Source organism: Sardina pilchardus, chromosome 24, assembly GCF_963854185.1.
Source record: "Sardina pilchardus chromosome 24, fSarPil1.1, whole genome shotgun sequence".
Classification (NCBI taxonomy): domain Eukaryota; kingdom Metazoa; phylum Chordata; class Actinopteri; order Clupeiformes; family Clupeidae; genus Sardina; species Sardina pilchardus.
This window is the reverse complement of record NC_085017.1, coordinates 18775355-18793854: the sequence shown is the minus strand read 5'-3', so window position 1 is coordinate 18793854 and position 18500 is coordinate 18775355. Positions and strand designations below refer to the sequence as shown.

At 43.0% G+C, this 18500-nt stretch overlaps 1 protein-coding gene across 1 annotated transcript; it reads left to right on the top strand.

The window, feature by feature from the left end:
* Nucleotides 1-5652: 5652 nt before the first annotated feature.
* Nucleotides 5653-14153, top strand: LOC134073178 (IgGFc-binding protein-like). The gene is made up of 11 exons (XM_062530170.1): nucleotides 5653-5695; nucleotides 5984-6309; nucleotides 6486-7065; nucleotides 8247-8854; nucleotides 9127-9694; nucleotides 10044-10303; nucleotides 10613-10957; nucleotides 11511-12078; nucleotides 12295-12494; nucleotides 12994-13374; nucleotides 13572-14153. Exons 1-11 carry the CDS (start codon nucleotides 5653-5655, stop codon nucleotides 13809-13811), a joined length of 4119 nt encoding a protein of 1372 aa, XP_062386154.1. The 3' UTR covers nucleotides 13812-14153.
* Nucleotides 14154-18500: the final 4347 nt, after the last annotated feature.

Genomic DNA, 18500 nt, shown 5'->3' with positions numbered 1-18500 from the left:
GAAACCCCTAGGCAACAAGATATAGGCCTAAGGTCATGGAAATTTGTGAAAAAGCCATGGAAAAGTCATTGGTGGGATTCTCTGGTGGAAATGTTTATGAACCCTGGACTTAAGTTGATAAATTAATATTGACTTTACTTCCGCAACTCATTTCCTACAGGCAAGAAATTAAGGATCCTATACAAAGACCAGCCTTGCTTTATCTAGGCCTACATAATAATCAAACAACACAACAATGCAAAAAGTTGCCTTATCTTTTTAAAGTAGATCAGGCACAATATTTTTTATCAGTGTACATTTATCTCTTTCTTGATTTTAATTTCTCCCTTGACATGCATTTGGTGTTTTTAGATAGCCTTTTGCGTTGTCTAAGCAGATAAATTTTATCACTTGATTGTAGGCCTATTGCAAAGTCATAAATCTAAGTTCTCCGATATGCTGCCAATTTTGATAACAAAGTCTTACCCTACAAAAAGGCTTACCCTAAATAGGCTATAAAACTACGTGCAACTGCACACCAATATGCTGCCTTTTGCCAATTTTGATAAGAAAGTGCACACCAATTCTTTGCAATTGTGATAACAGAATTCTTCAGGCCTACCCCTAATGTAAAGTTACACAAGACAAATATAATGTTCTATATCACAGTAACAAGCTGAGAGGAAGTTGTGCATACTTGGAGGGGCAGGGTCATTATAACACCCTTTGATTGAATGCTATACTGTAGCTTGCGTAGAATTCTGTTCATGGGGAGCCACACAATAAATGAATCATGTGCACACTCAGTGACTGTACAACAATCGGGGCTAACCCTAACTGCCCAGCGATGGTTAAATATCTTGATTAAACAGTGCTGGTTTGGTATCGATTTCTTTCAACTTTCAATATCCACCAACGATTTGGATGATGGGTTGTTGGATGTGTTAGTTTTAATGGACACTGGTAAAGTAAATATCATCAACATATGAAATAACAGTAAGCTACTTCCTGCCGGTGGAGTCAGACAGGCTACTAATGCTAATGAGTCGTAAATCTTGAACAAACAAACACTCCCAGTGCCATCAGGCTTCTTGACAAATTCTAACTATCGGCTGCCCAGAGACGATCTGAAACAACAGCAGATCTGCTTTCTCTTTTGAAGAGAGAGCCCTCCATTCCTCTGGTTTGGTAGAGCTTAATGGTGTTTTGGGGAACCCACCACCACTGACTTCAAGGTAGTGCTTTCTTGCCCTAACCTTTGACCTAACCATAGTGCCCTCCAGGCAGTGCTGCCTTGAAGTCGGTTGTGGGAGCCCACACACTGAGGACAAAAGAATGTTCGAGTGTCAGATGCTGAATTGGGTAGAAACGGGTTCTTCCACTGGTTGGCCTGAAGCCCCTGTTAGTATAACGCTTGAGCTTTTCCATGTTAAAAACGTACAATCCTTTTTTCCAAGTGACATCCAATCAGGTGTCAACTAAAAAAGACACATCATTTCCATTCAGAGAGAAAGTTTAGGCTGCAGTAGTGTTCACAGTGAGTTGGGGATAAAGGTCGTATAGTGATGCAGAAATGTTGGTAAGGGTTCCAGGAACCCCCTGTTCAGAATCCTCCCTGTCCTGGTCAGACCATGCTGTGAGCACCTGAGAGCACTGCTGTGATGACTGACCCCCACCTCGTTTCCAACCACCTGCTTCTTACAACCCTCACCAACCTCCCTTTTGTCCTCTGCCTTCGAGTGGATACTGTTTTCTTCGGTATGTGAAGATGGCACATCTTTGCTACCCCAGAGCTAACTTACAATGCAATTTACTACAGGTAGTTAGCTTCAGTTAACACCCGGATCTCCTTATATGGGCAAAGATGGCAGCGTTGGGTCCTTTTGTCCCCCTTTTCCCGGTTAGCCCCTCCACATCATCCTCTGCCTTCCCATCCATGCTGTCCACCTCTGCACCTCTACAGACCTGAGAGCTGCATCATGAAGAACATCCTGCTCTCCTTTTCCTTTAATCCATAAACATTTTCAACATGCAGCAAAAGTTAATTTGGAGTCGACATACTCCACTTCACCAGATCACTTTTGACATACTTTTCCCCTCCATTGAAAATACTTTCTGACCAACGGCAACGACATTCTCTGCTGGGGGTTATTCTCTCCCATGTGTCTGTTAACCGCTTGAGCCGCTCTTCCCAAGAATTCTCCCTCTTTTGTATTCTGAGAAATAGCCATTTTAGCCCAGTCTTCTGTAGCTGTATTTAACAAGCACACAATTCGGTAAACATGCAGTCAGAGCTTGCTGAATTTTCTCCTCTCCCAATGCAGAGCCACCACAGGAGGATCAACATTGCTGTTTTGCTGCAATAGAAGGAGCAGTGCAATGTCAGGCCATTTTTTCTCAATTGCAACCAGTGCAGGGCACACTTTTGCCACCATCTTAGCTGTGGTGGGCTTGTAAATTCTGTCAATGCGCAGCATTGCCTCCATGCCTGCCTCAGGCTTAGGTAGAACTGCAGCAATATAATGTAGAAATACTTCATTTAGTCAGGGAGCCAAGATCTAACAGTGTTAACCAAATATCCTTGGTATCCATTTGGATAATCAGAGCTTGAAACACACAGGAAAGGAGGTCAGGGCTGGCTAAATGGAAGACATCCTGTTCATATGTATTGCATTAGTGCAGGAGTTCCTAACCTTTTTTGGCAGGTGATCCTATTTTGATGTCACAAAACATTGGCGACCCCAATCACTCACATGTAGCAAGAGAAAGCACAACTCGTCTCTGCTGTAGCATCCAGACGAGAGCTGTACTTTGGTTCCCCCCCAAATGTCCTTACATGCCTGGTTGTTTCGCTACTTTGTTTCATTGATCAAGCATAATTCTGTCAATCAAACATCTAATGCAGGCTATCTAAGTACATTTCTACTTGAGCTAGATTGCAATGAAGGATGTATTTCAATTGGATATCATGTTTTTTTGTTTATTTTTTATTTTTATTTTTTTTTTAAGATTTTCTCACTTAATTTATGTATATTTAAAAAATGTTAAAACAAACAAAATACATTTTAAAAACTCACGAGGGAACACGACATGTGTGTTTGAAAGTTGAAATGTGAATTTAAAGTTCTGAGTCAGATTCAGAGGGAGTGCTCCCAAGTTGGCAGTGATTCATTTTTCATACAACAAGAAACAAACCAATCTTGAGCTGCCACTTGAAATGCATGTTATATGTTGCCACTGCCCTAATAATGAAGCTAATTGTTCTCATCTTTGTTTCTCTGCCAAAGGGAAAATTACCTCGATGTCAACCAGCATCATTAATCAACAGGTTTGTCATGCTTCCACGTAATGCTGGACGATTGCCCTTCATGATTCACTGTTACAAAGACGCAGGCTGTGCCTGGAACAAGGAAAACATAATTTTGGTAACGCTTTTCTAAATGTGCCTTTCATGTTCTTGCCCTAACATTGATATTTCATTAAGAAGTCATAGATTTAAGATGTAGGTTGAATGGGCTGATGGTTGAGGCTATATCTGGAGCCGAGGATTGGACATGTGCCTTATTTGTTCCTTTCTCTCCAATTAAACAAACATAAATGTGTACACAATGGCTTGATACCAGGACTTTTCATGCTGGCAAATCCTTGAAATATTTGCTTATTATTACCTTAACAAATCTGTTCAGGAAGCAATTTTCCAGTTAAGTGGAAATTATTGATTTATGGTGATAATATTCATACTGATTCTGGGAATATAGATGATTTACAGTCAAACATGTTTGCAGTTTCTCAATTCACCTTGCCAGACATAAAGCATGATTATAGGATGCTATAGGCCTGCATAAATATGCTGTCTCTGGAACAAATAGCATGAACTATATGGATAAAAGTATTCAGTAATCACTGAATTCATGTGTTTTGTCTACCATTGCCACAGGTGTATAGTCAATCACCTATCATGCAGTCTGCATTTAGAAATATTTCAAATAGGTAATTCTGAAGAGCTCTGCGAACTCAAGAATGGTACTGCCATAGTGTGCACAAAGCAAGGTCCGTAAAGACATGGTTGGGTGAGTTTGCACACAGTCCTGCCTTCAACCCCAAACACCTTTGGGATGAACTAACAGAGATTTCAAGCCAGCCAATATCCGTGTCTGACCTCACAAATGCTCTTCTGAATGACTGATGGGTAAAAAAATTCCACTGACCTTCCCAGAACAGTGGAAGCTATTACAGCCTATAGATTTAGAATGGGGACGTAATAAAGGTTCCCAGATGTGTAATGACGAGGAGTCCCAACACTTGTTTTTAATAAGTGTAGATATACAGTACAGTATACAACATTTAGATCTGGTCAAACTATTTATTAATTTCTGATGGGACGAAAGGCAGTAAATGAGTCACCATGGGAGTGATGGATGTATCCCAGCACAGCCTCACTCAAAACGTTTTACTGCTAGTAAATACGCCCGCAAATTGCATTGAAGTGCTCTTACTGAACCATGATGCAGACTTACTGCCCATTGAGTAATACATGTTCTTATCAGTTTTTCCTGTTCATGCTTGATCTGTGGCATGTTGTGGGCCATATTATCCACAAGTAGTATTTATCAATTTACCTGGTTACCTTTATTAATATAATCTATAAATTAGATGAAGAGCTCCAGTTTTGAGTGTTTTTACAGCTCGTTCTTTGCAGCTGGACTCTGGAGCACTATAACCAAAGGCTGCCTGGCCAAACTCTGATCTTACTGAGGGAACATCAAACCGAATCCACCTGATAAAGTGTCAATTTTACCACGTCAGTCGTTTTTTAAGAGCTCAGATATATAGGAAGGAAGCTTATTGCATTATAAAAGCGGAACATCTTAAGATTGGAAATTGACCACCGTAGTTTTCAGATGGGCGTGCGTCAGGTCCCATCTGACTTACATTAATTACATCAGCAAATATTTAGAGACAAAATTCTCCTTCAGCCGGGTGTGGTGGCTGGCATCCGACGTGTTCAATTATGTCGACAGCTGATTGGTTGCTCTGGCATGCTCCAAGTGTATTTAATGGAGTTCCCTTCTTGTCTTTTCATAGCACCATACTTTAAGGTAAGAGGCCCATGCATTTTAACCCAGCATTTCTATGATGAATGAAACTGTTTAACAGTATTAGAAGGGAGATTAGGGGATGAAAAAATACAAATAATAAAAAAATATATGTATAGATATTTATTATAGAATAAATGTGCTTTTGGGTTGGGGGGGGGGGGTGATGTGCAAAGGTGTGGGAAGGCTGAGGGGAGGGATAGTATGGACTTGATGGGACAGGGGCAGTGGGTTAGGATATCCAATGTTTCTGAGCCTGTACTGTTACTTTTATCTGTCCTGTTACTGGTGTTGTCCTCTTTGTCTTTTGTGTAATGCTGCAACCTCCCTGTCTCCGAGACAAATTTCTCCCTGGTGGAGACTAATAAAGAAACCTAAACCTCAAAACCTAATATATTTTCAGGCATGCTAACTTAAAAAAAAAAAAAACATAACAATAATCAAGGCAAGGTCTGTCAAATCAGGTGGACACAGTATCTCAAATGAACTTATGTGGCAAACATATAGTTTGAAATAGTGTTGTGAATTTGTACTGTACTAAACCCCTATAACGATGTGTTAACTCTACACAGGCATCATGAAGGGAGTGCTAATCTGTGCTGTGACTCTCTTACTGTGTGGTACGTACTTACTGAATACTAATTGGTGTCATTGACGAGGTCACAGATGAGGTAAACACATAGTGTAAGAGGAGAAGCACTAGTAAAGTAAAAGTAATACAACTAAGTTGATAAAAGCAATACATAATTAATTAAAGTAACAATGTTAAGCTGTGTTGTATATCAGTTTTACAATGTTCATGACATCATGTTAGGATGTGTACTGACTTTTTTTTTGTTTTCTTTAGTAAACAATGCCTTTTTCAACATTACATGCTGACATTAATTGCGTGTGGTGGTTTTGGACAGAGTTCTGCTTTGCAGGGCCCACGTGCAAAGGGTCTGTCCCAGCGCCGTTTAAACTGGACCTGGGAAAGGACTCAGCCACAGGCACCTGCTGGGTCTTCGGAGACCCACACTACCGCACGTTCGATGGCTACTACTTCGACTTCATGGGCAACTGCACATACACAATGGCCAAGAACTGTCACGTGGACGGAACGCATCCTGCCTTTGAGGTGGAGGTCAGAAATGAGAACCAAGCTGAAGTTCAGATAACTTTTGTTGATTCGGTCATCATCAAGGTCCATGGCTACACCATCAACATGGCCCGTGCAGAATATGGGTTTGTGATGGTAAGTGACCTTAATGTAATATGTACAGTACATGATACATACATGATACATGTATAATGCAAGAAAGATTTTCTAAAACATTAAAAATGCCAAATGACCAACTTTTGTTTGTGTGTGTGTGTGTGTGTGTGTGTGTGTGTGTGTGTGTGTGTGTGTGTGTGTCTGTGTGTGTGAAGGTTGAAGAAAACAAATGGAGCCTTCCGGTAAATCTGGACAACGGCAAAGTCCGACTTATTCAAAGTGGTCTCACGGTCATCGTGGAGACAGACTTTGGCCTTAGAGTGCAGTACAACTGGGGCCAGTATTTGCTGGTCAGTGTACCGCGCAGCTTCATGGACAAGGTGTGTGGCCTGTGTGGGAACTTCAACGGCAATGACAAGGATGACCTCGCCACTCCTGACGGCACTTCGGTCAGCAGCGTGGGCGAGATGGCCAAGAGCTGGAGAGTGCCAGGCGCGGACGCCGGCACCCACTGCAGAGACGAGTGCACCGGGCGCTGTGCCACGTGCGCCAAGAACGTCCAAATGGACGCGAGTGGACGGCAGTTCTGCGGCCGTCTGACCGAAACCTTCGCCGGGCCCCTGAGACAGTGCGCCGCATTGATCACGCGCCAGGTGTACATGCAGAATTGCATGCATGACGTGTGTCTGGGGAAGGCCATGAAGAAGTTCCAGTGTGACACAGTGCAAGTCTACACAGATGCCTGCCAGCAAGCTGGTTTCAAGGTGTTGAACTGGAGAGCATTTGCTGGCTGTCGTAAGTACTGTCATCCCTGAAGCTGTTTCAATCAACTCTTCAATTTACATGAGCAATTCTTCTATGCAGTGTATTAACACTAACATTATAAGAGCAGAATAAATATGGGTATGCAGTGCGAACAACTTAGAGAGATATGTACAGTACGTACAGTAGCATTATAAGAGTGGGCCTTGCATAAATAAGTGTATGTGCAGTATTATTACTATGCTATGTAGTGTACAGTATGACAGCATTAACATTATAAGAGCAATAGAATATTGGTATGTTTAGGTGTAGTTACAGTATGTACATTTTGTAATGTAAATAGAATGCTATGGGGTGGGGTAGGAACCGACACCTCCTTGTTGTCCATGTCAAGTGGCTCTTGGTTATGGTGCAGCTCAACAGGCATGGAAGTGTCGGTGGTGGTGGTGGTGGGGTGGGGTTGGTGGTGTTATTAGGTTGGGGTGGGGGGTTGCTGTTCAGTAGGGTGGCAGAGTTCAGTAGGGTATTTTAGTTGCAAACAGTGAGAAAAAGACAGGTAACGTTTCGAGCCGTGTGGCTCTTCTTCAGACTGAAGAAGGTAACGTTTCGAGCTGTGTTACACGTTACCTGGCTTTAATAAAGTAAATTAAGTAAGAGCAAGTGTGCGGACCTTTTACTCTTTTTTTTAGAGTTCAGTAGGGTGCCAGCTGTAGGTCTGTTGCTCTGGGTGCAGAGAGACAGACTTGTAACACCTCCCAAAGGGGAGTGGGATGAACAGTCTGTGGCTGGGGGTAAGAATAGTGTATGCTGCTACTGTATGTCTACCTTGAACTTGGTTCTGTACTCGTTGGATATAAAGAACTGTTTTTGAGGTTTTATATTTTATTATCATCTCCTTTTTGTTCTGTGCATGCAGACTCTGTATTAAATGTAATGAGCATACAGTTGAAAATGGCCTGAGCCCATGGTAATGAGTATACAGTTGAGAATGATTTCTTTTTTTGGGATTGATACCTATTTCTCTGTTGGCCAGAAGATGGCAGTATCTCATCACTCGTGATTATACATTTGGCCTGATGGTTGGCTCCGGCTCACTCTCAGCTCCTTTGATGATTCTGTGTTAAGGGCATGTGAGCACAAGATAAGTCAGAGGCAGCCAAGGGGACACTTCTTCAAAGTGTGTGTGTGTGTGTGTGTGTGTCCTTCCCTCTCAGCTATTCCCGAGTGCCCCAAGAACAGCCACTATGAGTCGTGCGGCAACGCCTGCCCAGCCACCTGCGGAGACCCCGACGCGCCCAGCAGATGCGAGGCCTACTGCGTGGAGACGTGCACCTGTGACGATGGCTTCGTCCGCAACGGAGACGAGTGCATCCCCCAGTCTCAGTGCGGGTGCTTCCACAGCGCCACTGGGAGCTACGTGCCACCGGGCAAGACCTTCTGGGCCAATGACCACTGCACTCAGCAGTGCACCTGCAACCCCACCAGCAACCAGATTGAGTGCAAGCAAGCTTCCTGTGCCTACGGGAAACTGTGCGAGGCGGTTGATGGCATCAGAAGCTGCGTTCCCAACATGTTTGGAACCTGTATGGTGACAGGCGACCCCCAGTTTCTGACCTTTGACGGCCTGAAGTACGACTTTCAGGGCACGTGTGTCTACGAAATGGCCAAGATGTGCTCCAGTGACACCAGCCTGGAACCCTTTGAGGTCCTTGTTCAGAATGAGGGTCAGTATAGGCATGATGGTGCATTTGTCAAACTGGTTGAGCTCAACGTCTACGGCTACTCTGTTGTTATCAGCGACGAACACAACGGTAGAGTAATGGTAAGTAATACAGTAATTTCCCGCATATAAGCTGCATTGTGTATAAGCCACAGGACAGTATTTTATTCAAGTTAAAAGAAACAAAACCATATTAATACCATATTAGCTGCCCCCCTGTATTAACCTCATAGTGGAAGAAATTTAGCAAAATCAATGTATAAGCCGCGGCTAATAGTCGGGAAATTACGGGTAGTCTTGCTTTTGAAACAAAATAAATGATTGAAGGCTGAATGCTCTTGCTTATTTGAAATGTCCCACATATGTCATTTCAGGTGGACGGTGAGTTTGTTAATCTGCCAGTCCGTTTGGGAAACAACAAGCTCTTTATTTACAAAAGTGGGTGGTTTGCCGTGGTGCTGGCTGACTTTGGGCTGCGCGTGCAGTACGACTGGGTGAACACCGTGTTCCTCCGCGTGCCCAGCGACTACAGCGGCGCCATGTGCGGCCTCTGCGGCAACTACAACTACAAGCAAGCCGACGACATGGCAATGCCCAACGGCACACTGGCGTCGTCTGCCACAGAGCTCGGGCAGAGCTGGCGCGTGGCTGAGATCCCGGGGTGCGTCGACGGGTGCGGCGGCCAGTGCCCCAACTGTGACATCACCGAGGAGAGGACGTACGAGACGGTGGAATTCTGCGGCAAAATCCGGGACCCAAATGGACCCTTCCGGCTGTGCCACCCCCACGTGGACCCAGAGAGTTACTATAAGACCTGCTTGTACGACGTGTGCCTCAGCCACGGGCAGAGACGCGTGCTGTGCGACATGCTGAAATGGTACACTGCGGCCTGCCAGAGAGAGGGAGCTGAGGTTCTGTCATGGCGATCAGAAGATTTTTGTGGTGAGTTCTGTATACATACACACACACACACACACACACACACACACACACACACACACACACACACACACACACACACACACACACACACACACACACACACACACACACACACACACACACAGATTTGAAATGTGAACTGAAACAAAAAATGTAACTCTGCCATTATAATCCAGTTTATTTCCAACGAATTCAGCTGTCAGTTCTGTGTATGCACTCAAAAACCTTGGTGCTTATACTGTATACAGTAGCCGTGGCTATGTAGATGGGAAACAAACAGTTAGACTGACTAAACGAAATCCACTGAAGCAACACTTTTATAAACCTCCCCTGTGCTTTTATTTTCTAGATGTTCAATGCCAATCCCATAGCCACTATGAACTGTGTGCAAAAGGATGTCCTGCCACCTGCAGCAACCTTATGGCTCCCACAAAATGTACAGAGAACTGCCAAGAAGGCTGTGCCTGTGACGATGGCTACATTATGAGCGGAGACAAATGTGTGCCTATTACACAGTGTGGTTGTGTCTATGGCAACAAGTACTACAAAAATGGACAGGTTTTCTATCCAAATGGAAAATGCGAAGAAGAGTGCACTTGCGACGGCACAGTAAGTGTGCAGTACACAAGTGCAGAACCATAAATTCATGCACTGATGAAATATGCACAAAACCTCATAATAATAAAGGAAGCCTGTTGGTGTAATTGATCCATTGGCTGAAGTATCCAGTAAACAGAATCAACCAAATGTTGGTTGGTTTAATTTAATTTCAAATGTGCCAGACAAAACACTTGTGCCATTCACTGGCAGAAAAACAACACAAAACAGAAGAATCTCTCTTTTTTCACACATTTGAAAGGGAGTGGGAAGAAGTGAAGCACTTATTTAATCCCAACCCCTATCACTAATGTGTTTCAGGTGGAGTGCAAGAAGTTCTCCTGCGGACCCAATGAGATGTGTGTGGTAAAGAACGGCGTCAGGGCATGCCACCCCGTTGGCGTTGGCATTTGCTCCATCTCAGGGGACCCCCACTACAACACGTTCGATAACCTCACCTACACCTTCCAGGGCACCTGCACCTACTCTGCTGCCAAGACCTTCAACATCGAGGGCACACACCTCCAGCCCTTCTCGGTGGTGGTGGAGAATGAGAAGTGGTACGGAGAGTCCAGAGATCCAAACGTTTCTGTGGCCAAGGCGGTAATCGTGGAGGTTTACGGGCAAAAATTGGTGCTGAGGAAGAACCAGATAGGACAGATTTTGGTGGGTATTAAAAACCAATGCACATTACCGTACATTAAAGCTACAGTAAGCAATAAATCAACCACGTAAAGAATGTGCTGTTATGCCAGTGATCTAGCCAATGTGGTTGTGACCACTCCCTCAAGTAGATAGATAGATAAATACTTTATTGATCCCCAAGGGGTAATTCAAGATACACTAAGACACTAAGTAAACTAGAGGTTGAAATGAACTTTTATTGTGAAGTAATGAACAACTTCACATGCTTTTGATATTGGGATATAGTTCTACCACTGACCAACATGCAGTTACATGCCTATACCCACATACTCACTCTACTTTTGCATAATGGCATTGTTTGCTGTAACCTTAGATAAGTGCACTTTCTATGGTGGGACAAAAAAAAGTTGGCCTTGACAAGCTTATCGGTCTCATCTATGATTCTATATGTTCTGCCTGTGTGTCTCATCCAAATCAAAGTTCATCTACAGGCATACAGTCAAACCAAATGTTTGTTTAAAAAGAAAATAAAAACAGACCGCTTTCTGTCCATTCTTCTCTCACTGTTTCACAGGTAGATGAAGCCTTGACCCGTGTACCCTTAAATCTTAATGAAGGACAAATACAGGTTTACGTGACTGGCACACATGTTGTCATTACAACCGACTTTGGTCTCAAAATAACGTATGATCTGGTATACCATGTTACCATCACTGTTCCTGACAACTATCGTGGCAAGACTTGCGGACTCTGTGGCAACTTCAATGGCAATAAGAATGATGAATTTCAGCTGCCCGGAGGCAAACAAGCCACAGACATCAAAGAGTTTGGTGCTGCCTGGAAGGAGTCTGTGCACGGTGTAGTTTGTGATGATGGCTGCACCGGTGATTTCTGTCCCAAGTGTGCTGAGGATAAGAAACACATATTTGAGGCTGACTGCAGCATCCTCAAAAACTCCCACGGTCCCCTTGCTGCCTGTTTCAGCGCCATTGATCCAGACTCATACTTCAGGGACTGCGTCTATGATGTCTGCATGGGCGATGGAGACCGCAACATGCTCTGCCACAGCATTGCTGCATATGTGTCTGACTGCCAGGACTTCGGTGTTGCCATAAAGGACTGGAGAAGCCCAACCTTCTGTCGTAAGTCTTCTACAGATCTGTAGATCTTTCCATATATGCAGGGAAATATGACTGTACTTACACTTGCAAATATATATGTGTATGTATATATATATATATATGTGTGTGTGTGTGTGTGTGTGTGTGTGTGTGTGTGTGTGTGTGTGTGTGTGTACGCATGAAAAGCTCATTCAAAAGGAAGTGATTTTGATGCACTCCTGAATTTTTTCTCCCCAGCCATGGCATGCTCCCCAAACAGCCACTACCAGACCTGTGCCGAGACTTGTAGTCAGCCCTGCCCTGGTCTCAAGGCTTTGATTTCCTGCCCTAATACCTGTGCAGAGGGGTGTAGCTGCGATTCCGGTTACTTTTTCAATGGAACAGGCTGCGTGAAACAGGACAACTGTGGTTGCTATTTTGAGGGACACACCTATGAGGTATCACATCTTAAGATGTATTTGAAATATCAGAACAGAACAGAACATTGTATTCCAATTCTTAACAACCAATAAGATAACAACCAATTATTGTAGCATAACACAACATGACACAACAAATGAATTCTTGGAATAGACCCTTTCAAATCTGTTCCTTTAGGGTTTCCGGTTGAAACATTCAAAACCATTGCAGATACGTTGGAACGGAATAGCATAATGCTTTACAAAATGTCAAGATTAATACTTTTATTTTTATTTTTGTTTGTCCCACTGTGGAAGTTACCACTAGCTCAGTGTTGTTTTCTGTCCCATCGCAAATGCCTTGGGGATACACATGTTTCTTTGTGCAGTTGAAAGGGTCTATAGGAGCATGAATGCATACATTTTGCAGACGCTTTCTAAAAGCTGCCCTACCCATGTCTGCCATGTTTGTCAAATACTTGAAATAGAAGTTGAATACCCACTAAATGCCTGTTTGTCTTTTATCTTTGATGTCTAGATTGGCGAGGCTGAAATTAACGAGGACTGCACTGAGCGTTACTCATGCCTGGGCTCTGGTGTGGTGAAACAGGAGCTCATGAGTTGCAAGAGTGGCGAAGTATGCAAAGTGACTGATGGTATCAAGGCTTGCTACCATCACCACCAGTGCTCCATTACAGCCAGTGGAGGCTTATCTCTGTTTGATGGGACACAAGGTGCCATAGACAAAGAGGGAACCTATGAGTTGGTCAAGCTCTGCAATGACGACGTCGCGGCAGACTATTTCAGAGTGTTGGTGGTCTTCCAGCCTTGTAAGGCAAAGGGCCAGAATTGCATCGGGCTGATGTATGTCTTCTTCAATAATTATCTCGTCGCCGTTAGCAGCCAGCAAGAGATCTGGGTGAGACACATTCAATTGGAATTACATCAGTAATACTGACATGAACATTTTCATCAAAAGTCATTCAGCCTCTGTAGTTTTTATTGTCATCGAAATAGTAATTATTCTGTTTCATATACAATAGCCTATATATATATATATATATATATTTGTATTTGCTGATTTTCTTGCTGACTCCGTCTTCTCTTGGTTTGCAGGTAAATGGCGTACAAGTTTCCCTGCCGCAATCACTGAGAAACGGGATTTCCATTCAAGTGGCTGGCGACTCGGTGGTGGTTGAGAAGGAGTCAGTCCTCCGCGTGTCCTACGACTCCGTGCACGACGTCTCTGTGACGGTGGGCGAGACGGTGGCCAGTCATGTGTGTGGTGCCTGCGCTCAGCCAGCGAGTAGCCAGAACTTACACTCATGGGCAGCACCTGACTTTCCCCTTTGGTGAATGATTCATACAGTACTTGTTGTTACAGAATACTTCACAAACTAAGTTAAAAAGCTGTTTCTATTTTTCTTTTTTTTTTTTTGATTTTCAGCTGTCAGCGAGGACCATGAATAGTACTCTATCACTATTCCTTGCAAAAACAACAACCAGAGAATATTAAGATTACTAGCCGTGCTGGTAGTAGTAGCAACAAAGGAATGGCAGTTAAGTCCATTTTAATAGAAAATCATTACTGTAGCCTACACGTAGATCTGCATGATTACTTGTATGGAGCTCTTATTTTGTTAGCGATTATGGATAATGTTCTGTTTAATAAATATGCAGAAAAAAATAAATTGATTCATTTACTCTTGAATGAATTAGCCATGACAAGTTGCTGGACAGCGCCTTAAACCACCTCTCTCTCTCTCTCTCTCTCTCTCTCTCTCTCTCTCACTCTCACACACACACACACACTCACACACACACACACACACACACACACTCACACACACACACACACACACACACACACACACACCCACCCTAACATTTTACTCTTGCCTCATGTATTTAGTTAATGGGGCATGGGGATGTTCCCAGAATAAACAAAATAATAGGGGGGAACAGGCTTAGTTTAATATGGTGACAATCACTGTAAAGGTACATATGGATACATTTAGCCTACTGCCCAGTCCACACACACACACACACACACACACACACACACACACACACTCTGCAGATACATTTAGCCTACTGGCCTTGCAAAATCACTGAAGAGGTTTGTGTAAAGATTGAACACGAAGCAGCCCATTGGTTGATTGATGGTCCAATCTACACTGTTAACCCTCACAAAATGATGTCTACTAATTACCTAGTCTCAGAACAGAGACTGTTCACTCCCTGACAAAGGCTTCCAGCCGAAACGCGTCGGAGTGCTTTTTTTTTTTTTTTATCATGTGTTGCCAAGTAGAATAAAGGCATTTTAAACTAGATGAGTGCCTTGGTGACAAAGACATTTATATATTATCATTATTAACTTCACTTGTGTGCGTAAAAGTTATAATCCACAGTTTCATGTGTGTTCAAAGTTGTTATTAACAGAAACATAGAGGCCTCACGAAGCTACAGTATGCACCTGCTGATAAGAAACTGGGCATGAGCGAGAGGATGAATTTAGGGAGTTACGATGGAGCTCCTGACTGAAGGTCATTCTCATGTGTTTTGATCTGCTTGTTAAATAAACGAGCTTTCTTGTGTCGAAGAGCTCAGACACTGTTTTGGAGAGGGGAGACTTCACCTCTCTGGTCACTCTCTCCTCTTGGCGCCAGAGTAGTTGCTGAAAACTATACTACTTTGTTTGTGGTTCTTGTATCTTATAATATTGGGGAGATTTTCCTGACACTTGGTATCTTTCCATTTTTTAAAGATTGAACATGTTTGAACTGTCAAGGCATTCATGCCACATCGTGAGAACAGTTTTATCGTTTCAAGGAAAGGCAGGGCTTTGAGATGTTCCTTTTCACATGGTTTACTCATTCAAAGCCAGAATTTGCCAAAATCAAATCTGTGCTGTGACCAGTGTTGTGCATGAACGAGTTCAAAAGAACGTGTTCATTGAACACGCTCATTTTTCTGTGAACGCTGAACTGAACGCAACACATTTGTAAATAATGAATTTGAACGTGAATTTGCTCAGATTTTGGGAAATGAACGACGAACGTCACTGTTGATGTCCAATTAAACGTTACGGAATTTATTTTGTCCTGAGAAGTCGAGTGACCCTATCTGCTGGCAATTTAGAAACAGTATGTCGTTGTCACACTCACTGCCCACGGGCGCCACTCCTAAACTACAGCTTTGCACTACCTTACTACATTACCCATGATCACGTTACGCATGATGCATTGTACACAGAACCGCTGCTGAATGCAATCGCGGAAAGATTCTGCACTTGCCAGTGATGATAGAGGGATGCATAACGTGTTCAAAGAGCCCTACAGTATGTCACTGAACAGTTCCATCGCAGCAGGTAATGCAGCAAGGCAGCCTCCTCCATACTCCCAGTGTAAAAACTAGCCTACACTCTTCTGCTGTCAGGCATGCACAGCTGACGCATTTATTATTAATTATTAATAAATGCGCGGCCGCATGTATTAGGCATCGGTATCTGCCATAGACCTAAAAGAAATGTAGGCTATCTGCCCAGCGAAATAAAGCCCATTTACGGACATTCTCAATTAGATGAGAACAACAGGTGGCTGTAGCCTATATTCCGTCAGAAACAGATTTTTATTCAAATGAACTGAATTTGAACTAGTTCAAAATTAAAAATGGTGAACTATGAACGTGAACAGTTCACTTTGCACTTGTGTGAACTGAACTTTGAACTAGTTACTGAAGAGTGTGAACGTGCACAACACTGGCTGTGACTTATAAGCCCTGTCCTGCAATTTTATTAAGTACCCTGATACCTTTGCAGAGGTGTGACTATAGAGGTGTGACACAGTGGTGTCAAGGTAGTTGAATAATGTACTGCTTTTTTGGGAGAGGCACCTCCAGGTCCTCTTGCGGAAGAGCTGGAAGAGATATTTGAATATGGGAGAGGCTTTACATGAGGGATATGGCCTTGGATGAGGGAGTAGGACAAGTCAATTTCTTGGAATCTGAGAAAGTAATACAAGAAACAATTTCTTCAGACCACGAGCTGAACCTTGTTATTTTGCATCGGAAAGCCAACAATCTGAGAGTCTTTGATAGTGTTTATAGTGCACTTAGTAGCAACAGAAATACAAGTTCAGTGAGCTTAAGCAGCTAAAGAGATGTGAGTACTTAATTGAACTATTTCAAAGTAAACCCTTACAACTCATCCTTGTAGCAGACTGGTTCTGTGTTGGTGACCCTCAAGGCATGGGCAAGGAGTCAGAACTATGTTGTGGCAGTACATGTGTTTTTATTCCTTATCTAATTAGCCTGAGGGGGGGGGGGGGGGGGGGGGGGGGGGTTGTGTCAGAAGCCAAGCCCAGTTTGATTTAAGTGATCTACCCACAGACTATGAATTCTAGAGAAGCTCTCTAGGCGATGGCACAGATCCAGGGCAATAAGACACGACAACGCACAATTGAAGTTAGGATAGGAAAAAGTCCCAGGAGGTTTTGATTGACTGTGTCGAAATTGACTGCAAAAGAAGCCTGGCGACATCATGTCCTCACAGTAGGAACACAGCAGTTTATTTGGACCTGATTAACTCATGCAGGCCTACTAACTGGATCGCAGTGCTAAGCAATGGCAAGAATGTTGTTGGAAATTACAGCATTTGTTTGAATTCATGTCAAATAAATGTTCATATTCTCATTGTTGTTCATAGCTCTCATTTTCTGTACTGCTGTGCTGAGATTTGGTCCTGTCTACTATGAAGGCATTAATGCATGTATGGAGAAGAAAGAGACTTTGTCTGTCTGTTTATCACATTCATTAATCCAATGACTTTTCAAAAGTGACGCAGTATACCGCTTGCATACATTTCTGGTAGTTTCACTAGCCTGGGTGGCAACCAAACTGTAGCCCCGCCCACAACAGACATTGTCAGGCTATAGTTCCACAAGATTAAAGTACATTTTGTCCTTGATTTCTTAAATGATAATAATAAAACATTTCCCAAAAGATTTTCCCAATTTATTTACATTATTGTCCTGTTTCCACATAATATGATTCAAATGTTTTGGTGACAAAATCCTTAATTTTCACTGAAGAATTAGACGGATGAATCTAACGTATCCATTTATGCATGACAATGGACTATAGGCTTGAGTATAAAAAATGTTCACAGATCAATCAGAACAAGTTAATAAAAGTTCACCTGAAGATAAATATCAGTTCACCTGAAGATATGGATCCCAAAGACCTTTCTTTATGTATGAACAGTGATAACAATAAACAGTAGACTAAGTAGATGTACCGCATAGCGGTACAAAATATCACTGCTGCTCACTACTGCACATTCTCTCTACAAAAATAAAGCCCAGTTGTCAATTTGTCGATTCTTTACTTCTTTCCCATTCTTTACATATGTTCATATTTACATTTACAGTGCTGTAGTACCTTTTCCACTGAATTTCATACATTTACAATTACATTTTATAATTTCTATGACAGCACCTGTTTTTGATCCCTAATGGCTGTGTCCTTCCGTGTCCATTCATGGAAAGTGGAATGGGACCTGATGAAAACCATGAATATGTCAGTCTGTGATCCTTTCTTGCCCAGGCCAGCAGATGGAGCCAGCTCACTCATGTCTGTCTTCAATTCACAGGCCCCTTGTTAGAAATGGATGCAGAAAAAGACAGGGTAACACGGGGTGTATATTGGGAAATTACTCAAAAAGGCCATGATATTACACAACCTAGTGAGGAGAACCTAAATAGATGGGGAGTCATGACAACCCAGCAACTGGAAGAATTCTTGCTGGAGTTGGGAAACAGTCAGACAGGACGCAAGATTGGAGACTGTGCTGCTGTGCTAATGCCTGAGCAAATCCTTTGACTGAGACTAGAGATGGCTTGTGCTTTTTACTCATTCTCCCTGCTGCCCGTTGTGTTTACTAACCTCTTTAACATTTGTGGAAAAAGTTAACCTTGGGCACAGGTCTCAATTCTACTGTTTTCAAAATCAAATTCTACCCCAACCCCCCCCCCCCCCCCCCCCAGC